The 20925-nt window shown below is 51.6% G+C and overlaps 8 protein-coding genes across 8 annotated transcripts; 2 read left to right on the plus strand and 6 right to left on the minus strand.

The window, feature by feature from the left end:
• Positions 1-2288: 2288 nt before the first annotated feature.
• BBA_05467 (chaperonin GroL) lies at positions 2289-6287 on the minus strand (the record flags this gene model as incomplete). Its single annotated transcript, XM_008600564.1, has 6 exons — positions 2289-3808; positions 3865-4006; positions 4066-4167; positions 5066-5485; positions 5535-6007; positions 6062-6287. 6 exons carry the CDS (start codon positions 6285-6287, stop codon positions 2289-2291), a joined length of 2883 nt encoding a protein of 960 aa, XP_008598786.1.
• Positions 6288-7115: 828 nt separating this feature from the next.
• On the minus strand, positions 7116-7883 carry BBA_05468 (uncharacterized protein; the record flags this gene model as incomplete). Its single annotated transcript, XM_008600565.1, has 1 exon — positions 7116-7883. The coding sequence occupies one exon, from the start codon at positions 7881-7883 to the stop codon at positions 7116-7118; it is 768 nt and encodes a 255-aa protein (XP_008598787.1).
• A 692-nt stretch (positions 7884-8575) lies between these two features.
• Positions 8576-9272, minus strand: BBA_05469 (uncharacterized protein; the record flags this gene model as incomplete). The annotated part of the gene is made up of 4 exons (XM_008600566.1): positions 8576-8622; positions 8683-8963; positions 9066-9118; positions 9189-9272. The coding sequence occupies 4 exons, from the start codon at positions 9270-9272 to the stop codon at positions 8576-8578; spliced, it is 465 nt and encodes a 154-aa protein (XP_008598788.1).
• A 669-nt stretch (positions 9273-9941) lies between these two features.
• Positions 9942-10385, minus strand: BBA_05470 (uncharacterized protein; the record flags this gene model as incomplete). The annotated part of the gene is made up of 1 exon (XM_008600567.1): positions 9942-10385. One exon carries the CDS (start codon positions 10383-10385, stop codon positions 9942-9944), a length of 444 nt encoding a protein of 147 aa, XP_008598789.1.
• A 775-nt stretch (positions 10386-11160) lies between these two features.
• BBA_05471 (uncharacterized protein) lies at positions 11161-11676 on the minus strand (the record flags this gene model as incomplete). Its single annotated transcript, XM_008600568.1, has 2 exons — positions 11161-11448; positions 11533-11676. The coding sequence occupies 2 exons, from the start codon at positions 11674-11676 to the stop codon at positions 11161-11163; spliced, it is 432 nt and encodes a 143-aa protein (XP_008598790.1).
• A 942-nt stretch (positions 11677-12618) lies between these two features.
• Positions 12619-13401, minus strand: BBA_05472 (uncharacterized protein; the record flags this gene model as incomplete). The annotated part of the gene is made up of 3 exons (XM_008600569.1): positions 12619-12963; positions 13031-13273; positions 13330-13401. 3 exons carry the CDS (start codon positions 13399-13401, stop codon positions 12619-12621), a joined length of 660 nt encoding a protein of 219 aa, XP_008598791.1.
• A 3171-nt stretch (positions 13402-16572) lies between these two features.
• BBA_05473 (uncharacterized protein) lies at positions 16573-17580 on the plus strand (the record flags this gene model as incomplete). The annotated part of the gene is made up of 3 exons (XM_008600570.1): positions 16573-16736; positions 16984-17499; positions 17559-17580. 3 exons carry the CDS (start codon positions 16573-16575, stop codon positions 17578-17580), a joined length of 702 nt encoding a protein of 233 aa, XP_008598792.1.
• A 746-nt stretch (positions 17581-18326) lies between these two features.
• Positions 18327-19750, plus strand: BBA_05474 (uncharacterized protein; the record flags this gene model as incomplete). Its single annotated transcript, XM_008600571.1, has 3 exons — positions 18327-18493; positions 19177-19422; positions 19519-19750. The coding sequence occupies 3 exons, from the start codon at positions 18327-18329 to the stop codon at positions 19748-19750; spliced, it is 645 nt and encodes a 214-aa protein (XP_008598793.1).
• Positions 19751-20925: the final 1175 nt, after the last annotated feature.

Here is a 20925-nt window from a genome sequence, read left to right on the forward strand (position 1 = left end):
GTTGTTCATGGTCTAGGCAGCTGCGATATATAACCTGCTCGTATCCATCTTGTGTCTTGCGGCCTTCATGTCACCAGACACGGGTCCGTCCTTTCTCCCCCGCCGATACTCGTCATTTTGGAATGTAAAGCATTGTCGTGGGTGTAGATTTACTTTTGTTTCCCTTGTCGGGAGCGTCGTTCATACAGTGTGTGCGCGCTTAGGCGGCAAGACCCTTGCTGACAGTCTTGATGATGGTATCGTACTCAATGTCGTCGGAGTCGTTGGCCTGGAGCTCGCTGGCAAGACCGTTGAGAGAACGCTTCAGTGCCTCCTTGGACGAAGCGTAAATCATCTTGGGCTGTGTGTGCGTGGCCGAGGTTAGCTGCGGTTCTTCTACTTTCTAGCGGCCAAGCCGTCTCTAGCATAGAATCATCGTACCTGGACGCCGGCATCATCGGGGGACCAGGCGATGAAGACAATCTTGTTGCTGTGGCGCGGATTAGCTGCTGACCCGTCGCAAGGCTGGGTTGGACGGGTTAGGCCTACCGGACACCGTCGCCTGTGGCGAGGTTGTACTCAAAGTCGTAGACGGCGTAGCGGGGGCCCTTGCCGACAGCGCCCTACGCAGCAGAAAGAGATTTCTCGTCAGTACATGGCAAAGAGATGGCGACCAGCTTTCGGCGAAAAGCGGCATGTGATGGACTAACAGTCTTGCTCTTGGAGGTGGCGTCGATGAGCTTCTTGCGAAAGTTGTCCCAGTCCTTGTCGTCGGAAGCCTCCTCGACGACAATCTGCTTGTTGTCATCGCTGAGCTTGTAGACGATGTACTTGTACTTCTTGGCGAGCTTCAGGTCGTTGTAGGCAGTGATGCACTCCTGGCTAACGACGGCTCTGTGAGGCGGGAAAATGTCGAGTTAGTAACTTCGTTTAATGTCCTCTTCCACTCAAAAATGGCATCCATGAGATGAGATGGCGCGCGCCGAAGCGGCCAGGTCGCGGCGTGTTTCGCGAGCAAAATCGCATGTTCGCGGGAGGCGGGGGCAACAACAGGTCGGTGGAGGGGTTTGGGGAGAGGCGGGGAGGGTATTTGCTTGGACGGCAAGGCATATACGCACCCGGATTGAGACTACAGGCAGAAAAAAAGTGTCAATATGCAAGGCATGTTTCAGTACGGAGACCCTTGCGCCTAGGCGCATCATCATACGTACCATGATGGCGGTGTTGTTCTGTGAGGCAAACGCGGCGTAAGAAAGATGTGCTCTGGAGAAGAGGGGAGCTTGGTCAGTTATTGCGCAGGCAAGTTGTAGGTCTCGGCCGTAGCGGGGTGTGCAGCAGCTGGAGGGGCAGGGAATAAATAGAAAAGAAGAGCTGCGTGGGTGAGGGAAAAGTAACCAACATGAAAAGGAAAAGTAAAAAAAAAGGGTTGCGATCGGAGAGAATCCTTTAAAGTCGCAATGTAAATTGGTGTTGTGTTTACGGCAAGATGACGAAAAAGAAGGTCTGGTGGGCATATTATTACCTAGAGCCGGGAGAGGGGCAGAGGAGGACGATGGGCAGACCAGAGCAGGCAGCTATATTTGGGGGTTTACAGTGGTTGAGTGGCCCGTGAGTGAGTGAGTGGGTTCCCGCATGCTTCTGCTGGCGGCCCCTGCAAAATGAGGACCTGCAAAATGAGGCCCTGGAAAACGAAGCGCCCCTGACAGCTGCCTTGTTGACCGTGAGACGCCCCACGTGACGCTTCCACTGACGTCGCCGCCGTTGCTGAGCCTCACCACCAAACTACCTACCGACCGAGTCGTGCTCTGGTTGGGCATAAATTGAAGCATCATTCATTCATTACTTGACTTTCAGGGCCGAAATCGAGGAAAAAGCGCGAATATTCTAACAGTAACTTTCGAAACTCAATTGAAGAGATACGTCATCCAAATTACACCACTTCCTACTCTTGCGCTTCCTAAACGCCTGCCTGATGTCAGCCTCAGCTTTACCATGTCGCTGCCTACAGGTTGCCGTCACTTCCGAGAAGCGCATTTCTCTCATAAAACTTTTGGTCATATTTTTGATTGTACAATGAGGGCTACCATAACTAGTATACAGTGGCTCTCTGCCATCTAGCCGTGTCTGAATTCGCGCCTTGCCGACGTTTCCATCAACTTCCACAGACATGGAGGGGAGATTAAATAAAAAAACAAGGCCCGACTTGATCCATCCGTTCTATAACACCGAATCCGTGCCCAATAGATTTTCTGTTTCCGTTTTGTACATTGTCGCCCGTTTCATTTTAGTGCCTTTTCAACTCTCACATCTTACATCATGCCTCCCATGCCTCCCATACCACCCATACCACCCATGCCGCCCATGCCACCAGCACCGCCAGGACCCTTCTCCTCGGGCGCGTCGACAATGGCAACCTCGGTGGTACCGAGCAGGGAGGCGACACCAGAAGCGTCAATGAGGCCAGTGCGGACAACCTTGAACGGGTCCAGAATACCGGCCGAGATCATGTCGACGTACTCGCCGTTGGAAGAGTCGAAACCCTTGTTGAAATCGGCACCGTGCTCGTCAGTCAGCTTTCCGACAATGACGGAGCCCTCCAGGCCAGCGTTCTCAATAATGGTGCGGGCAGGGCGCGTGATGGCGTTCTTGACAATCGTGACACCAAGCTGCTGGTCAAAGTTGGCGGGCTTAATGTCCTTGAGAGCGTTGCTCGAGGCCTTGATCAAGGCAGTGCCACCACCGGGCAGGATTCCCTCCTCAACGGCAGCGCGGGTGGCGTTGAGAGCATCAACGAAGCGGTCCTTCTTCTCACCCACCTCAACCTCCGAGGAGCCACCGACCTTGATAACGGCAACACCGCCAGAGAGCTTAGCAAGACGCTCCTGGAGCTTCTCCTTCTCGTACTCAGAGGTGGTGGGGTCGGCCATGACTCCGCGAATCTGCTCGCAGCGCTGACCGAGGGCGTCTTTGGAGCCCTCACCGTTGAGCATGATGGTGTCCTCCTTGGTGATGGTGATGGAGCCGGTGGAGCCGAGCATGTCGGCAGTCGCCTTCTCCAGCTTGATGTCGAGCTCATCGCTGAAGACGGTGGCGTTGGTCAAGATGCCGATATCGCCAAGGATAGACTTGCGGTTGTCACCAAAGCCGGGGGCCTTGACGGCAGCAACCTGAAGCTGGCCACGGAGCTTGTTGAGAATGCAGACGGCAAGAGCCTCGCCATCAATGTCCTCAGCAATGATGACAAGAGGGCGGCGCTGCTGGGTAGAGACCTCGAGAGCGGGAATAATGTCCTGAACAGCAGAGATCTTCTTCTCAGAGAGGAGGATGAGAGGGTTCTCAAACTCAACCTTCTGGGCCTTGGCGTCGGTGATGAAGTAGGGCGAAATGAAACCACGGTCGAAGCGCATACCCTCGGTGACCTCGAGCTCATCCTGGAGAGTCTTGCCCTCCTTGACGGTAATGACACCCTCCTTGCCAACCTTCTCCATAGCCTTGGCAATCATCTGGCCGACGTGCTGGTCGCCGTTGGCAGAGATGGTGGCTACTTGAGCAATCTCTGAGCTGGTGGTAATGTCGCGCTTGTTCTTCTGGAGGAATTCGACGACGGCGTCAACGCCAGCCTGGATACCACGGCGAAGATCCATGGGGTTGCAGCCGGCGGCAACGTTTTTGACGGTCTCGGAAAAGATGGCACGGGCGAGGACGGTGGCGGTGGTGGTGCCGTCACCGGCAACCTCGTTGGTCTTGGAGGCGACATCCTGGAGAAGCTTGGCACCCAGGTTCTCAAACTTGTCCTTCAAGGTAACAGCACGAGCGACGGTGACACCATCTATTGAGAGTTAGTGGATTTCAAAAGATACGTAAGGCCAAGTTAGTAAAGCCTACCCTTGGTAATCTTGGGAGAGCCAAAGCTAGACTCAATCAAAACATTGCGACCCTTGGGGCCGAGAGTAGTGGCAACGGCCCTGGCAAGGGTATCGACACCAGCCAAGAGAGCGGCACGACCTTCAACGCCAAATTTGAGCTCCTATTCCCACCGTCAGTAACCAATCGAGAGCTACTCCTCGATTCCAGACCGTCACCAACCTTGTGAGCGAAGCGAAGCTGCTGACCGAGGCCAGCGCCAGCTCGGAACTTGGTGGAAGCTGAGGCGAGAGCAGAAGCTCGGGCCTGGGAGCTCAGCGCGCGCTGCATCGTTTGTGTTGTGTGTGTGTGAGAAAATGAAAATGAAAAGGGTATATAGTATTACAATGTGGCACAAGAAAAATAGTACAACGACTCCGAGGGATTGAGAATGGAGTGCGACGGCGGAGAGGCAACTGCAGATGGGCTTGGGGTAGAAAGGGAAAAGAAGTAAGGGTGATGTCCTGCGAGCTTCGGCCCCAAAAAAATTGTCGCTGGCGGCGAGCGTCGGCAAAACATCGTGCTTTCTGCAATTTACGCTAGTCTTTGTTGGGACTAGTCATGACTCCAGACTAATTCTACATTCTTCCAGCGGCATCCGAGACGTGGCCAGCCACAGCAATTCGAATGGATAAGGCAATATTAGTTGCCTACCCTCGAGTACTTGAAGAAGTCTGCTAAGCTTCATTATCGTGGCAATGCTATGCTACTTTCGTCAGTCATCTGCTCTGTATGCCCAATACCCTGCGGTGTATGACCGCACCTAATCCGCGCCCAAATGCCTCAGCTAGCCAGCTCTTATCAAGCCATCCCCCGTTAAACTACCAGTCGCTCATCCATCCATGCATTCAATTGCATAGGTTCGTCCTCCGGTATCGTCTCGCAAGTGTCCAGCTCTTCAGGTCTTGCAACAGTTCTGAAAAAAAAAAAAAGCATCGAAGAAGAACAAAAAATCGCCCTGTACACGGGTCCCAATGGCTAATGCCTGCAAAATACTCGTAGAATATACATAATAATGGCATGGGCAGACTGGATCTTCCCTCGCTCTAATCCAAGCCAGCTTCAAGCAAAAAAAGCGATTTACAAGTGTCGCTCGTCAGAAGCTTCCCATCATCGTCATGCTGTCAGGGCTCTGCAAAAGTCAAATCAGCCTGGCCAGTTCTTGAGGAGAAATTATACATACATCTCTGACATCGCAGGCATCGATGAAATTCTCATCAACTGCCATAGCGGACGGTTCATCATCCTCTTGCTTCAATTCACTCAGTGCTTGCGAGAAATTTGTCTGCATGTCACGCTCTTCCTGGCACGCGGCAAAGGGTTCGTCATTCGTAAACATGGAGTAGCTTGAGGGCAAGGTAAAATAGCCTGAGAATGAAGCAGCGAGTGTCGGGGGATGTTTTTGGTATGAATATAAGCCCATTGGGGAGTAATGCGGGAAAGGCGCTTCCTGCCACTGTGCCTGCGTGTTAGGTGCCGAGGTGGGAGCAGATCCAACTGATGTGGCTGTGTCAAAGGACCGAGTCAAGAGCGGGTTCTCAAGTTCGTCAATCTCGGATCTTTGACGTCTAGTAGGAGAGCAGTAGCTGCTCTGAGGTGACCACTGCCAGGGTTAGCGGGCAGTCTTGAATGGCATATATCGGAGCACTTACACTCTGCTCAAACCGACGGAGGCTATTGGTGACAGACTCGTCCGTGGCGCTAGGAGGACCACTGCAGAACATGGGCTGCTGCATGCGAACTGGACTGGGTGATTCCGGCATGCATTCATCTTCATCACCAGAATGCTGAAACGAGTCCGGGAGGTTGAATCTCAAGTCATCGTACTTTTCGTCGAATCGAACGGGGCGTGTTGTGTCTTTGTCGTCACCGTTTGGATCCTGGCGAACGAAGCCACGGATGTTTGGGTCGACGCCAGAGGTTGAGCTGGGCTTTTGGCAGACTGGAGGCACGAGATGCCCTTCTCTAATCAGTTCTTTCCTGACTCTGTTTAGGTGCTGAACAACAGCAGCACCCGAGGAACCAGGACGGAGGCGATGGGCGATGGAATCCCAGGGCAGAACAATCTTGTGGCGAGTACACTCGTAGTGAAGATGTAAAAGCAATTTTTCCGCCATGCGGGGGCCTGTGAGGAATGAGTATCTGGTCCAAGACTGCGGCAAGTCGAAGAATAACTCACGTCCCCACATGATGAGGCTACGGCCAACAACTCGGCCATTGTTACGTTTTTGCATCTCTGTCGGAAGACTATGCGAGAACGATGTTTCTCTGTTATGGTTTGGAGTTGTTTGTAGTAGGGCGGTGGCAGAGTCGCTGTCCTTGTTGACTCTGGCCTGGGAACGGCGATCTTGAGCTGGAGAGCGACCCGTCTTGGACGGTGTCTTTTTGACAGGCGTGACACCCATGACGCGAATGATGCGAGAGAGTAGATATAATCAATCTCGATAATTTGTTAGTCGTTTAGTCGATTGATCAATTGTTTTTGGGCATGAAGCTCGTCAAGGACGCGTTGTTTGCTTGCAACTTACAGATCTGTGAAAGAAGCACGGCGCAGCTTCGCGTTTGATACAGAGAGCTTGAGCAGGAGGAGTTGCTTTGCAAGATTGTAAACAAATGATAGCAGCAGAAAAAGGGTAAAAGGTAGATCCAATGAGGAAATCAATGCTTTTTGAGCAACCAAACGCAGGGAAACGCGGACAACCTGCAGGTGAAGGACTCGACGACGACGGACAGCAACCGAGATATGATTCTTTTACTTTGTCAATAACATGGCAAGACTGAAAAAAAGAAATCAGATAACTCTTTTTGTGAGAGGGCCAGAATAACGCGGAGATGCCTGGTTGCTAGGGCAAAAGCGTTTGAACCTCCGGCAGGCAGAGGCAGATCGTTGCCAGCTGGCAGAGGTGGATCAGGGAGGCTGGGCTGTGAATTATTGTTGTCTTTCAAAGCTGCAGAGTACAATGGACTCTTGTGTTACCTCAGTGTGGTAAAAACTATGAGTTAGCTTGACATGTTCTTCTCGACTGGCACATACTTGCGGGTAAGTCCGCGACGACGCTCAGCGACGGTCAGGTAGTTGATGTCGCCTAAACGGGGCCAAAGTCTGATTTACCAGTTATCACAAAGTATCATGGGCTAGAATTTAAATTCCTCTGATTCAAAATGAAGAGCTGTATTATTTCTGTATAATATGACGCCCAAAGCCCAAGTAATAAAAGCGTGCTTCTTGTATCTCAGTCGCCGGCCCCTCCGGTCCTCCATTTGGACAACATGTAGTTTACCAGTCTCGGCTTCTTCGACTTTTTGTGCGACTGGTGATGCCTTTTCGCGGTTCGAGATTCAAAGCAAAATTGTGGCTGGATATGGTAGTGTTGTTGGCGCTGATGCGACGCAGATGATGCAGGTCGGAACGTGGTCTGCTGTTCGTTGATCACATGGGCGTTTTGAAGGAAAGTATTTGTGTCTGGGAGCTTTGCCACGATATCAGAGATGAGCTCCAAGCTACTGAGTGTGATCGCCGAGATCTTTTGCACAGTGCGTAATTGCGCGTTGGCTTGGTCTTCCAGGCATCGCAGACGGCGAACTTGGCTTTCCAGGGCATCGTTCTGTTTTCCCAAGGCATCATTTTGTTCGTGAAACTCGAGGCTCTCCGAGTCCAGCCGTCTCACGTTGAGCCGCAGCGGCCCCATGGCTTCCGCTAGCTTTTGCTCGATGACTTGCTCGATGATGGTGTAGATGGTCTCGGAGACACGCGACAAGTCGTGCTGCGCGCTCTGCGCTTCGGGCTCCAGACTTCCCAAGCTCGAGCTCGGCGACAGATTTCGATACTCGTGAGTAGGAGCCGTAAATTGGGTAGATTTTGGCATCGCCAGCTGTGCGTAGCCAGACTTGGGCGACTCGGGTGGTGTGAGCAGACCCGAGCAGCTCGGCGTCTGCGCGGCCGGGTTGAAGCGCGCGTTGGGCAGCACAAAGCCACTGTGATTATCCGCAAAAGAAGGCATGATGTCTGCGTGATGGTCGAGTCGATCGTTTTCTCGTAAAAGAAGCTCAAGATGTGTAGGATTCCAGAGGAAAAGAGGGCAAAAGAAGAAGAAAGTTGCGATACTCGCCATTGTTAAAATGGGCATCATGTTGTATATACCCTCCTCTGCCCACCGCTTCTTTCGTCGACTCTTGCAAATGGGTGCAAGAAAACAATACCATTGATGCGGTTCCCCATTCAGGGTCACCGACTCGGGTATCCTATTGTCCTGGGCGGTGCTATTCACAAGTGACTCGGCGGATGGGGCCGGGACCCAGGACGCGGCAGGCAAACTTGCTCATTGAACCGGCTACCTAGTGCTGGTAATTCTTGACATGTACAGATACGATTCTCGTTTGAAGTTATTTTGATAGAAGCATTTTGTAGAAAGCTAGTGTGTAATGCGAAAAACTCCTTGATTGATTGATCTTGACTGCCAGAATGACGAGTCGTGAAGAGCTCCGAACTAAACTGATTGCTCCTTTACCTTGCGAGAAGAACCCACGAAGTAGGAAAAAAAGCTCCCAAATGAAAATCTGCGTGTTTTGCAAGATTATTTAAAATTCCATAAATCCCTTAGACAAGATGAAGTTGCAATATGTTGCCCTTTTCCTTGCGCCTTCCTGCCCCAACCGACGACGGCTGCACAATGCCTTTTTCAAGTAGTGAACTTCAATCTTCCTCTGCCTTGACGGGCTCCTCCAAGACCTCTGGTGCATCTGCATTCATACTGTTAGCAAGTGAAATGTATCGTTCTATACGATCTTGGCTCGTAATACCGGAAAGTGAAGACTCAGAGTCGGCCTTGGTTTCTTCCTCAGCATCCTCCTTCTCCTCCACCTTGACCTTGCCCTTTTTTCCGCGGGGAGCAGCCTTGGCCTTCTTACTAGGAGAATCCTTGGGAGTAGATAGCGTCAGCGCTTTGCGCTTTGTAGTTGCCGGCTTGACTGGCTTGGCCGGCTTTTCGTCGCCATCGGAGGGAGCGGCAGCACCAGCAGTGGTGTTAGTCGTCTTGTCACTGTCCTTGGAAGACTTGAGAAGACGCTCATATCTCTTGGCTCTGAAGAATTGTTTGCCAAGTCAGTGTGTTTGAGACGAACAAAGGCACCGGAAAAAGTTGGCAAAGGTTCAAGGGGGGGGTGTAGGAGGGAGAACAACATACGCGGCGGCCCTGGTCACAATGTCAAGCTCTTTAGCAACGGCGTCGAAATCGACCTGCTCAAGAGTTAATGACCATCCAGTTATGAAAAGGCTCATAGACTTGGGAATAATTGGGGTAATGCACCTTTCCGCCATTACTGTGTCTGATACACGAGATGAGGAAGCGAACATTTTGCTGGGGCTCAATTCTGGGAGACTTGGTAGCCATGATGTCGGTTAATAGACTTGATTGACGCAAAAGAAAGGCGGGTTGCAGTGCAATAAGAAGCAAGAATGTCAGAGATTATGGAAAATCAAAGATCCCAAGACTAATGAGGTGTAGATTGATGTGGGCAGGGTAGCTTTGCTGTCGGAGAGTGTGTGTCCGAGGAAGAGCGGCGGACAGCGAGAGCGCATTAGCTAGGCAGTCACGCGAACAAGTGAATGAGTCCAAAATGGGGGCTGGTGGCGGTGTGTTAGTAGTTGAAGAGTTCTGAGAGAACGGGATGACATATACGAGGCGGGAAGGGCAGTTTCGGGTAAAGACTGGAGAGAGTGAAGGTGAAAGTGAAGTGCGCAGGGCGTGCATCAGAGCAAACGGACGTAGTTATGCCTAGAAAGGCATAGACTACGGCATCTGCTTAGCTTTCACAATCTTGAGGTTTATTTAATATAATTTAAAATATACTTGATAGCTTATCGTGGTAATTTGTGGCAGCAATTAAGTTGGCGTGTCTTGCTCGTCTGCCTCATCTACCTCCCGCTAGGGATAGCCTGGCGCTCTCTATAAATTCCCATTGCATATATCTCGCTTATAAAACGTAGCAAATACTTGAAACGTCCCTTTAAATCTCGCAAAACTCCCATGAATCCGTGAATAGGGCTCAAAATAGGTGTCTCAATACTCTCCATCCAGTCCCGCAGCAGCCACGGCCGGCTTCTGCTTCTGCTGCACCTCATCATCCTCCTCTTCCTCCAACTCCTCCCCTTCTCTGTCATGCTGCTTTCTCTTTTGACCTCCACCGGTACTCTTGACGACCTCGGATGGGCTGGCCATTTTACTCGGCGTCGACGGAGCGTTTCCCGCCGCTCCGCCGCCAATGCCGCCAACGACGCCGCCGCCACCACCGGGGTAGCGGCCGCGGCGGCGCTTCTTTGTCCAGCCGTGACGCACGCACATCTGGCGGTAGCGCTCCTTGAGCGATTTTGCGCTACGAAGTGAGGCAGTGGCCGCGGCAGCGTCCCAGTCGACGTCGGGCTTGCCATTCATGTGGGCAAAGATGGCCAGGAGGATGCGGATCTCGCCGTCGGTCGGCGTGACCTTGTCCTCGGCAGCAGCCATGATGGCAGTGTGGAGGGGGTTTTAATTTCGGAGAGGATGGCAAGAAAAGTTGATTGCTTTTTAGACCTCGAAATTGTGTAGTGAATGGCAAGGATAACGGAATATAGTTAATGGAAACAAGGAGAGGGTTTGTTCGTTGCGGATTGCGGCTGGGAATGCAAGTTGATTGGTGGGCGGCTGAGTGACGAAACAAGACGCCGCTCCAGCACAAAAGTTGCAGAGCAAGAGACTCGGCAGCTATCTAATGAAATAAAAATGCGACTTTGAAATGTGAAGCTCAGAATTACTCGCTGACTACAGCTCTTTCCTTTTCATGTCCCTCTTTTATTACTTTTAACTGCAAAAACAGTCTCTTTTCTTAGTACCCCCTTTGTTGGTGTAAGTCGCAAGCGGAGAATATGAGCCGGAAAGCGCACGTAGAACAAGTTTCAGCTTCAGGCACAAAAGATTCAACAATTTGTCCGATCTCTCCAGTAATGATCGCTCGGGAACCTGGCGCATTGTCACAGGCTCATTGATCGAATCTGGCTATACAACGGCGGCGGCGAGTCACATTTACAAACAGCGGCACCACCATGGGCAGTCTTCATTCCTCGTGTCCATTGTTCTCGTACCAATGTTTTCGCAAATGTATCAATAAAATGCAGCTCTTATCGAATTCCCCAACTCCAAGCAATGCCCTAGCAAAATGGCTCTCGTGCGTCTTTTCAAATCCCCTCCGGACAGGCAATCCGGAGCTGCCCGCCAACAGCGGATGACGAAACGTTTTTTGTCTTTAGAATAAATTAAAGCCATCGGCGGCCGGCTCTCTCTTGATGCCGCTGGCCGGAGGCGTCTCGCTCCTTTCCTTGGCCGCGCGGCCATCGTTCTCGTCGTCGTCGTCATCCTCGGGCTCCTCCTTCTTGACCTTGCGGCCCCGGCCACCACCACCGGGCGCCTTGCGGGACTTGGTGACCTTGGTCGGCGTCGAGGATACATCGCCGGCCTGCGCACCTTTGCCGGTCTTCTTGGTGGGGCTGTCGCCCTCGAGGCCGTACTTTCTCTTGATCTGGCCAAAGCGGACCTGTGCGTGGTGTATGTGTTAGTCGACCCGCGAGGCGGCTATAGTAAAAGACTTTTTGGTTTAAAGAGGTAGGGGAAGACGTACCTTGGCAACGCCAGCGTTCTTGAAGCCGGAACTCTCGGCGACGGCATTCCAGTCAATGTCGCCTTTGTTCTTCATGTGCTGGACAATGTTGAAGAAGAAGATGGCCTCGGCGGCGGTCGGGCCTGGCTTTCCTTCGTCGGCCATGATCGCTGAGCGGCGCGGTGTTAGCGAAATGGGTGGTAATAGAACAAGAATAGAGGAAGAAAACGTAGGGAATTGGAACTGGGCGGATGATAGCGTCAGCGAGGAGTTTCTTCCCGGGATCTCACCAGGAATAAAGATTGTTGGTTGAGGGTCACTGGGCAGAAGCAGCGTTGCTTCAGTGTGATGTATAAGGTTGTGGAAGGAAATTAATACGAGAACGTTGTAGAATAGGTGGTGGATGACAAAAGGGAAGAAAAGTTTTAAATGAAAGAAATGTTTGAAAAGAAATGAACCGCTGCTGCTGGCTGCTCAGCAAAGAAAATCAACAGCTTCGTCTGAAGATGAGAATGATATGCAAGGTGCTGCGTTAATGAACAGTAAGTGAGGTGCATCTCTTGGTCACGGCGCTCAAGTTACCAGACCCCAGCCACAAAGCCTGGGGGGGTCGTGGAAGCAAGTATTTTATCACATTTTAAAGAATACATAGAACTAGTTCAAAGTTAGTCTCATTGAAGCAGCAAAGAGATTAAACATCGAATATAGTACATTTCTTTTGTTGCCTGCTTAGGCCAAAATAGCAAATCCTAAAAACGCCATGTTTTCCATAAATAAATAACACCATCAACCAGAAAGACGAACTGCGGGCCGGTACAAACTGGGCATCTTGAGGGGATGGACAGTCTGTCACCTTGAGCGCAACTCGCACCGAGGCATTATTTTTGTGGTTTTGTCATTAGGTCGTAACAAGAGAAAAAGCCTGGAGGAAAGCAACCAACGTCTGAACAAAGCAGCAGCAGCAGCAAACAAGCACATTTTTCCCTTTCTATATTACATCAAATCTCCGTAGCTCGTTCCTCTTTGTAGGATATTGTCGTAGTGGGAGAAGTGTCATCGCTTCACCTCATCGCATTATGTGTAATCGAAGGGGGTTTGGGGTATCATTTAAAAGTGTCCGTCTTGGAAGTGGTCGTTCCAGAGTGACTGGCTGGTGGCATTGAGGTCTGTCTGCGTAGAGAGATCAAAATTGCCGCCCGAGACGAAATTGCTCATGTCAATGGCAGCCTCAAAGGCAGAGAAGTCAGTTGGGCCTTCGAGGCCTGGCTCCTGCTTCAAAAACTCGGGGCTCGCATCGAGACTGTATCCGGGGTGATTGGGGAGCTGGTGGTGGATCGCCTTCGGGTTGAGAGAGAGCGGCTGGGTCATGTCGTCGCTGCAGGGAGTCATGAATCGAGGATTTTCAAAGTCGTCACCGAGGTCGCCCATGTAGGGAGAGACGTCTGGAGTGAACTGCAAAAGACGAGCGTTGGCAAAGAACTACTCATGAAGACCGCGCTGGCTGCTCGCGCGAACATACCTGAGGATACGACGTCAAGCTGATGCTGGACTCTGACTTGATGATGGTGTCCTTCTTGGGGTGTGAATCTCGTCGAGAAGACGACTTGGAGACCTTGCCAGACTTTTCGCTAGAGCTGCGTCTCTTGGTGGGCTCGTGGCCGGTAATAGTGGAGCGAAAACGAGAGTATCTCATTCTAGCGGCATGACCATTCGTAATGGGCTGCAGCAGAACAGGGTCGTTGGCAACTTGATTCCAGTCAATCTGAAAGATGGGTTAAATAGGGCATCAGGCGCTTGAAGGGGGTGGCAAGTACTCACATCCTTGAGGTTCTTTTGCTTGAGAATGGCAAAAAGGAACCGAGCCATGGCATTGTCTGCGTTGGAGGTCATAATGGCGAAAAAGGTGTAAGTTGATCAGACTATAGAATAGGGGGAAGAATGTTGGGCGAGTCGAGGTTGATATGCAGCGATGCAGCGACCAAGACGGCAGCGTGAGAGCCTGGCCACGAGGACCGAGACAGGTTGGACGGGAGATGTAAGACTAGCTTCGATTCGAAGAGATGAAGTGGTTGCGTGAGTAGATTGTAGAAAGTTTAACAAGGGAGGCTATGTGGAGGACAGCGTGAATGCACGAGTGGCGAGGAGAAGGAATTGGATCGAAGCGAAGAGGTAGTGGACTTGAACGGACGATCAAAGACGGTAAAATGGGAGTCTCAAAAAGTTGAAGCATATGTAAATAGGAGAATAATGGTCAAAATCAGATGTATGCTGGGCAGAAGGGGAGGGAAGAAGAAGAGAGCATCGAGCGACGGCCAGGCACCATGGCCAGAGAAGCACTTATATAGGAAGATGGCGTACGACAAGGTTGGTGGGCCGGGAGTTGATTTCCATGGGAACAAGGATTAGGCAGACCAGGTGGGATTTTGGGTTTTTTGAGCTGGATTCGCAAGCCACACCCCTCGGGGGGATGGAGGAGGGATGGTATATCTTTTTTTCGACATGATGGGTGTTGGTAGCGATGGATTGGGTGAGGGAAGAGGGCGTGGGAGAAAAGAGGCAAAGAACCAGGGGGGGGTCTGTTGCCTAGCGCTGGGGCCAAGACTCAAGACTCAAGAGGCAAGTCGCTTGTTTGGGCAATAGCAATGCTGAAGCCCCACTGGATGCTGAGAAATGCGCTACCAGCTCGAGTATGTGCCACTACCTAATTATCAATGACAGGACTGCCTGCCAGCTGCCTAGGTGATGAATTTCTTGCTGCTGCAAGGCTTTAAAGAGCGCTGTTGGAATAAACCATCAATTGAATATATAAGCAGCCAAGCCGGAAGCAAGCCAGCAAAAGTTGGTAAAAAGAATAAAAAAGCTCGGCGAGCAATGTTGGGAATTGAACGGCATGTTCCAGTGGAGCAACACCACTTAAACCCCCAGAAACTCGCTGCTTCAGCCGCGTAAAGTGGTTTGCTTGGAGCGCTGTAATTCTGGATCGGCTCAACACATGCGCAGACCCATGAGAAAAAAAAGTAAACGTCATTGCTTGGCCTCATGGGAAAAACAACGAGCTTTCACCGTCGTTTTGCAATTGGCCGCGTAATTCCATCTTTGATCTAAACCAACGGTCAAAGTCGCAGTCATCGCAATCGGGCAAAAGAAAAAAAAATGCTGGTACCTCGACCGCAAAAAAGCAACGACAGGGGATTTCATTCAAGATTTCTTTTTTTCTTGTCGTCCAATTCTCCCGTATTATTCGCTTCTTTATCCCTGGTCTGAAACCCAGTGTGACTCATTACCTAAAACCCCATCAAATCGGTTTACCTAAGTGGAGAGGGGAGGGGGTGCGGCAAGGCCACCCGTCCATTCCGTCAGCATGGGTTGAAATGCCCCCAACAACCCAAGCCGTCTTTTGTTGTACCTCGCCCACCAGAAAATGCTGCGTCGGTGACTTTTTCTCAAGCAGATCAATCGCGGAATTGATAGAAACAGACGAGATCTGATAAGAAAAGCCGTTGGTGACGTCTTGTCAGCTTATAAAAAGGCACCACACCTCGACAAGGCAGCAAAAGAAAAAGTTCGCAATCCTACCGTCATCCCCTTTGTGCCCAATTAATCTCCTTTCTTACTCGTGCTTCCTCATTTCTGATCAGCGTGGTGTGTGGTGTGTGTGGCATGTCTCCTAGTGCGGCGGACCCATGTATTGCAAAGCCGAGAGCGCTGCGAAGGGAGCTCAGCCTGCCTTGAAAAGAGGGGTACTAGCAAAAAATCATCACCAGTTTGCGCAGGCAGAGTTTTGGACCGAACCACAGCCAACAGGCCAAAAAAGACGCGGAAAGTGCTAGAGATGAGAGACGCTTCATTTTCGATGCATTGCCGACGTTTTTTTACACCTCTATGGTCGCAGACGCGGCCCAGAGGCCATGCGCAGCGAGGATGGGCTCGCCGCCGACCCTCGGGAGACGCGACGGGGCGCGCACTACTGCGACCCTCTCAGCGTCCTAGTCACCGCCAGGTTGCCACGAAAACACGTGATGACGCTAGGCCGCTTCAGGAAGCGAGCGCGGGCGGCCTAGCCGTACCGGCGAGCGAGACAGCAGCGCGGATGAACCGTCGTATCAGTGTATCACGTACCACACTATCTTCCCTCCCCCCCCCCCCCCCAAACCCCAAAGACCACCCGCATTCAGGTTTGTGCCGTTCCATTCGATTCCACAATGTGTGATTGCGTCTGCACATTGCGCATTCCACCGCCGAGACTTTTCTGCGCGAGCAAGGCAAAGAAAAAAGAAAAAAGTCAGAAATATCGTTTGCTCGTGCCTGTGCCTGGAGCTCCTTTGTCGTCGATGCAGACGGGTCGAGCAGCACAGCCCACTTGCCACAGGTACAAAGGTACCTTGTTTGCCTGATCGAACTGGTTATCGAATCTCTGATTTGAAGCTGTATGTACATGAATAGGTGGCCGGCTAAACTGCGTCTGAATGCCGGCTATGCCACAACATCACCGTTCGTAGGCAAGGCAGCAATATCCGAGAACACATGTCGGTCATGCACAGATCAAATCCGAATACAATACAATGCGTCCCCGGCGGTTCTTTTATTTACTCTCAGCCCGTCTCCCGCACGGCTACCAAGGTCGCCCATCTTGGCCGCAGCCTCGCCCGCGAAGCACAAAAACCACGAGACTGTACCGCCTGTTATGCCGCGCACGGGCCAACGTGCAGCCGATCCGCCTTCTCCCCACCTCGACTTTCTGTCTTGCAGGCTGCAAGTCCCTAAAAAGCCCCAGATAAGTCAAACCATCTGCTCTCCTGTCACGCACTACCAATTTTCCCTCCCGGCCAGCGCCTGTCCTTAACAGACTCTACCTACGCCCACACAGCGACAATACCGCTGGACTCCTTGCGCCAGCGCGGCACCACACACCAAGGGAAAAAAAAATTGACCCAAGCTCCGTCGTACTCTCTCTCTCTCTCCTTTGCGTCGTTCGCTGCACCCCTCGCGCAACGGGCAGGACGCGAGGCCGTCTTGACCCACCTCGCCTGGCTCGTTCTTAAGGCCTTCTTCCTGTCAGCCATGAATAACATGAATAACAAGAACTGGAACGACCGTGCCGACAAGGACCTCTTTTTTACCATTCTGTCAATCAAGAACATTGGCGTCATCAGTGGTGCGGAATGGACACATATCGGCAACTACATGCGTAGCATTGGATATGGCTTCACAAACGAGGGATGTCGGTAAGTATCTCATCTCATCCCGCACTCACACCCTCGGACATTTTGTCAATTTTCTTGCTTTCATTTCCAGCCCACATCGTCTTCTGCTGCTGCCAGTCTGCCCTCTTGTTCCTGCATATCCAACTGCTACTTCCCCTCATCAGTACGCCGTAGCAGTCCTCCACCACCAGCCCTATATGCAATGCAACCCCGGGCCAATAGCATCTTTTCTCGATTCCCCCGCTCTCTACTGATTACCCCGTCACAGACAACACTTTCAAGGCCTGCGCCGCGCTACAAACAAAATTGAGCCCGCGCCTCCTCCAGCAGACGCGGCGCTCCGGCGCATCGACCCAAGCCTAAACCCCATCACCCGGCGCCCTGGCCCCGGACGTGGCCGGCCTCGAAAGTCCGCGGCCGCCGGCGAAGCGTCCGCAGGACCGGCCTCCGCAGCCGTCAGCAGTGTCACGCCACTTGACCCCAACATGAACGCTTCGCCGACCCCGGCCCCGGCCCCGCCGCAAGCAATGGACACGGAGGTGCACGACCCCAACCAGCAGATTGCCATGGAGGACGAGCAGACCCTCGTGGCGTCGGCTGCAGACGTTCCCTACCCGGGCGCCGCTCCTGTGCAACAGGGCGCCGCTGACGGGAGCGCGGACGAGCACCCGTCAAAGCGGCAAAGACTTGACGCCGATGTCATGGACCCCGAGTCGGCCCTGGACGATGAGGCTGTGCTGGCACTGGCCGCGCACAACGGCACGACACCAGCTGATTACGCAGAGTGAGAAGACCCCCTCTTTCCAGGCTCTTCGAGTATCATACTGATAGGTTCGACATTAGATTTAGCTATGGTGATGCGTAGCATGTCATACTTCGAGACATGAAGCAAGATTACGAGCGAGCAATGGTGGGTTCATCGGCGTTGAGTGACTTTTTGTCTGGATATACACGGCGCTTTGTTTTCTCTTTCTTACAACTCGGAGGCTGTATTTTGACGACCAGGTAAACGCATTTTGACGTTTTTGTTGTTGCTTTTTTACTTTTCTGTTCATACATTAGAAGCGCAGGATTGCAATGTTGGAGAGGGACTGCATTTGGTCTCGGAGAGGAGTTTTGTCGTTTTTCATGATTGACTGTCATAGACTTTGGTAAACGCAATCTGTGCCAGAAATCAAATACAATTGTTGATCATCCATCTTTGACCGAACAATAAACAAAGGCGTACAGGCGTCCCCATCTCAACTGCTCGGACTGCCGCCGAAGCACAACGCAGCAGTGAAGAGTTGATGGCCTAAACCGATCCCAGGATAGTTGCTCTGTGAAGGTGAATGACGACTGACAGTAAGCAATCTGGTTTTCCGATGCAAACAGACCGCCGGTGCTGCAGCTCTGCCCAGCCGTTTGCACCCATAACCAACATCGCACGGCCATTCACCAACTGCTTCCCTCTAATTTCCTCATTTCCATCTCGCAACAACAAGACCCAAAATCACATCCTCGCTTTTCTTCTCGCTCTTGTATAACTCTCTCTTTCTCTCTTGCCTCGTCTCGGCTTTGCGGTCAACACAGTCCTTTACACACATTAAAAACCCCGTCCGAATCGAAACCATGCCTGTCAAGGCCGGAGTCTGGGAGAACCCAGAATTCCTCATGGAGCTGTCCCTCGCACTCTTTCAGGTTGCCAGCGGCGGTGGCGCCCTGAGCACCCAGGCCAAGAGTGCCGTCGAGGCCTATCTCAAGGCCCAGGGCCATGATCAGTCCTGGGAGTCTATCCGGTAAGGCGATGCTCTATCGTTCTATCTTGTCAATCTTACCCCTTGCTTCAATCCTTCCATTCTCCTCGCTTCTCACCTTTGACAGCGTGTTTGCTACTTGCAGCTGCATTTTGGCGCTTGTTTTCCGCAGAGGCGGTGAATACAGCTGCCGCTGATGCCGCCTCATTATGCCTCTGCCTACGAGCCAAGTTGCCTCCTCGCTTTCATCCTTTCATCATTTCATCATTTCATCCTTGAATCCTTTCATCCTTGCATCCTTTGATCCTTGATCCTTCCATTCTCTGCTCCTCGAATCTACCTTCCCAGCAAGCATCTTTTGCCATGACTCGTTCTCAGATGAAATGGGACGCGGCAGCCCACGAGGCCATGCTCATCTGCATTGTCAAGCACTGCGAGCTAAACTCTCATAACATGGCCAAAGTCTTGGACGAAATGCAAAAGAAGGGCTACGAATTTACTGAGAGAGCATTCCGGTATGACATGCTGCCAAGATACACAAGTCTTTTGATCCTTTGCCTGCTCTGCTTTTCCTATTCTCCGTTTCCGTTCGTTTTGAAAGTCCAGCACAAACACCTGCCAGGCAGGAGGCAGGCTCTTAGTGTCTACCACCCACTCATATCTCGTTCACTCAAATCTCTCCTCTCCACATCACCCATCACTTTGCCATGACAATACCCCCCAAGCTTCACCTTTTTTTCTCTACACACCTCTGTCCTTGCCATAGATTCCTTTCGATCACAATCACTTCGCTCCAAATCCATCGCGTTTCTCATCATGCCTGAAAAGTCCAGCCGTCGCTGGGACGCCACAGCTCACGAAGCCCTGCTCTTCGCTATGATTGAAGAGTTCAAGCCAAACAAAGAGTCAATCACGGGCATCGTGGGTCATTTGAGGGCCATGGGCCACGATTACACCTTTCATGGAGTCAAGTACCTGACTTCCCCCTTGCCCTGTTCTCTTGACCCTTTTGCATTTGCATGACTCTTCTGTTCTCTGCTTTTTACTAACCGTCTTTCGCGTTTTAGTCAGCACATCCAAAAGCTTCGCAAAGCTCGCGATACGTCTGCTCTCGACGGTTCAGGAGACAGCTCAAAGCCTGCTACTCCCCGCAAGGCTACTCCTCGCAAGACCCCGACATCTACCCGCAAGCACAAGGTAGAGATGGACGAGGACGCCGATGAGCTCGGCCTGGACATCAAGAAGGAGGACGAGAAGGGTAGCATGGCTACTCCGTCCAAGCGCCCTAAGATCGAGTAAGCTTTACGGATTCGCCTCCTACTTTTGAAGTCGTAAAATACTAACTGTCTTTTTCTGTTTGAAGTCCTTTCTCTAGCCCGGACTGGAAAAAGTCCGTCTTTCAGAACTCTGAAATTTAGGTCAACACGTTGTCCGTTGGTCCTATCGCGATACAACAAGACGCATGTTGAGGGATTTCACGAACTTTGAGATGCATGGGTCCATTTTGCTTTGCTACTTACGGGGTTATGGACATTACGGTACCATTTGATTTCCACAGAAAAGACGACGTTGGATGAGACAGCATAGTCGAGAGAGCATTAGGTATTAGGGGGGGAGACAGCTAGGACTCAGGAAGAGTCTTGAATACATTTCTCTACCTCGCATTCTCGATTGTTCACACATGTGCAATTTTACGTGCCATTGGGGGCTGTTACCGTCGGCGACCTTGGCCATGAAGCGCACCGCGGTCGGCCAAGTCAATTCGCAGAGCTGGGGTTAGACTCTGACAGGAGCTGGGCATTAAGGTCATATCTCCATTGTAGTTCTTGTCATGGTCTTTTGCAGTACCTCTGCTTTACCTCTATCTGTGTTGGGTACTTGTCTGGTGCGCCCTCCGAGGGGCCAAGTCTCTGCCGTCGACGAAACAAGATGCCGCGCGACACATCAGGGTAAAGCAGCTTCTGCGTCCTTTCAAAGCTTGCCTCTCTACACTTGAGTGTGTGATTTTCCTTCTCCTTGATTCGCAAGTGTTTTTCGACGGAAGCTCTTTGTGCCGATGCAGGCGTCGCGGCAACCACGGGCGCGCGCTGGATGGTGCAAGGCCGAAGTTTTTTTCGCGACAATCTAATAGCTCTGCTACAGCGCCACGTTGTGTTTTCTTGTGTAATACTCGTGCTGTCGTTTTTAAACTACAGTATTCACAATTAATCAAGTGATGGTTTAGCTATTGTTGGCTGTGGTAGTGTAGGATGTCAGCAGTCACCGCTCCGTTTCCATACTGGTGTAAGTGACAATTGAAACCCGAGGACCACTACAATGGAATAGTGGCAACTCACGACGAGATCTCACCGAAACATATCATGTGTAGAGAAAGTAGCTCAAAAAGTAAGAACACTCGAGTTTAAGCCCCTGCGGCCTTACACAGGTGCAGTGATGCCAAATGTCCTTCTGCAATTTGGATCTCGGGTAGGCGA

This window comes from Beauveria bassiana (assembly GCF_000280675.1).
Source record: "Beauveria bassiana ARSEF 2860 unplaced genomic scaffold BBA_S00014, whole genome shotgun sequence".
In the NCBI taxonomy this organism is placed as follows: domain Eukaryota; kingdom Fungi; phylum Ascomycota; class Sordariomycetes; order Hypocreales; family Cordycipitaceae; genus Beauveria; species Beauveria bassiana.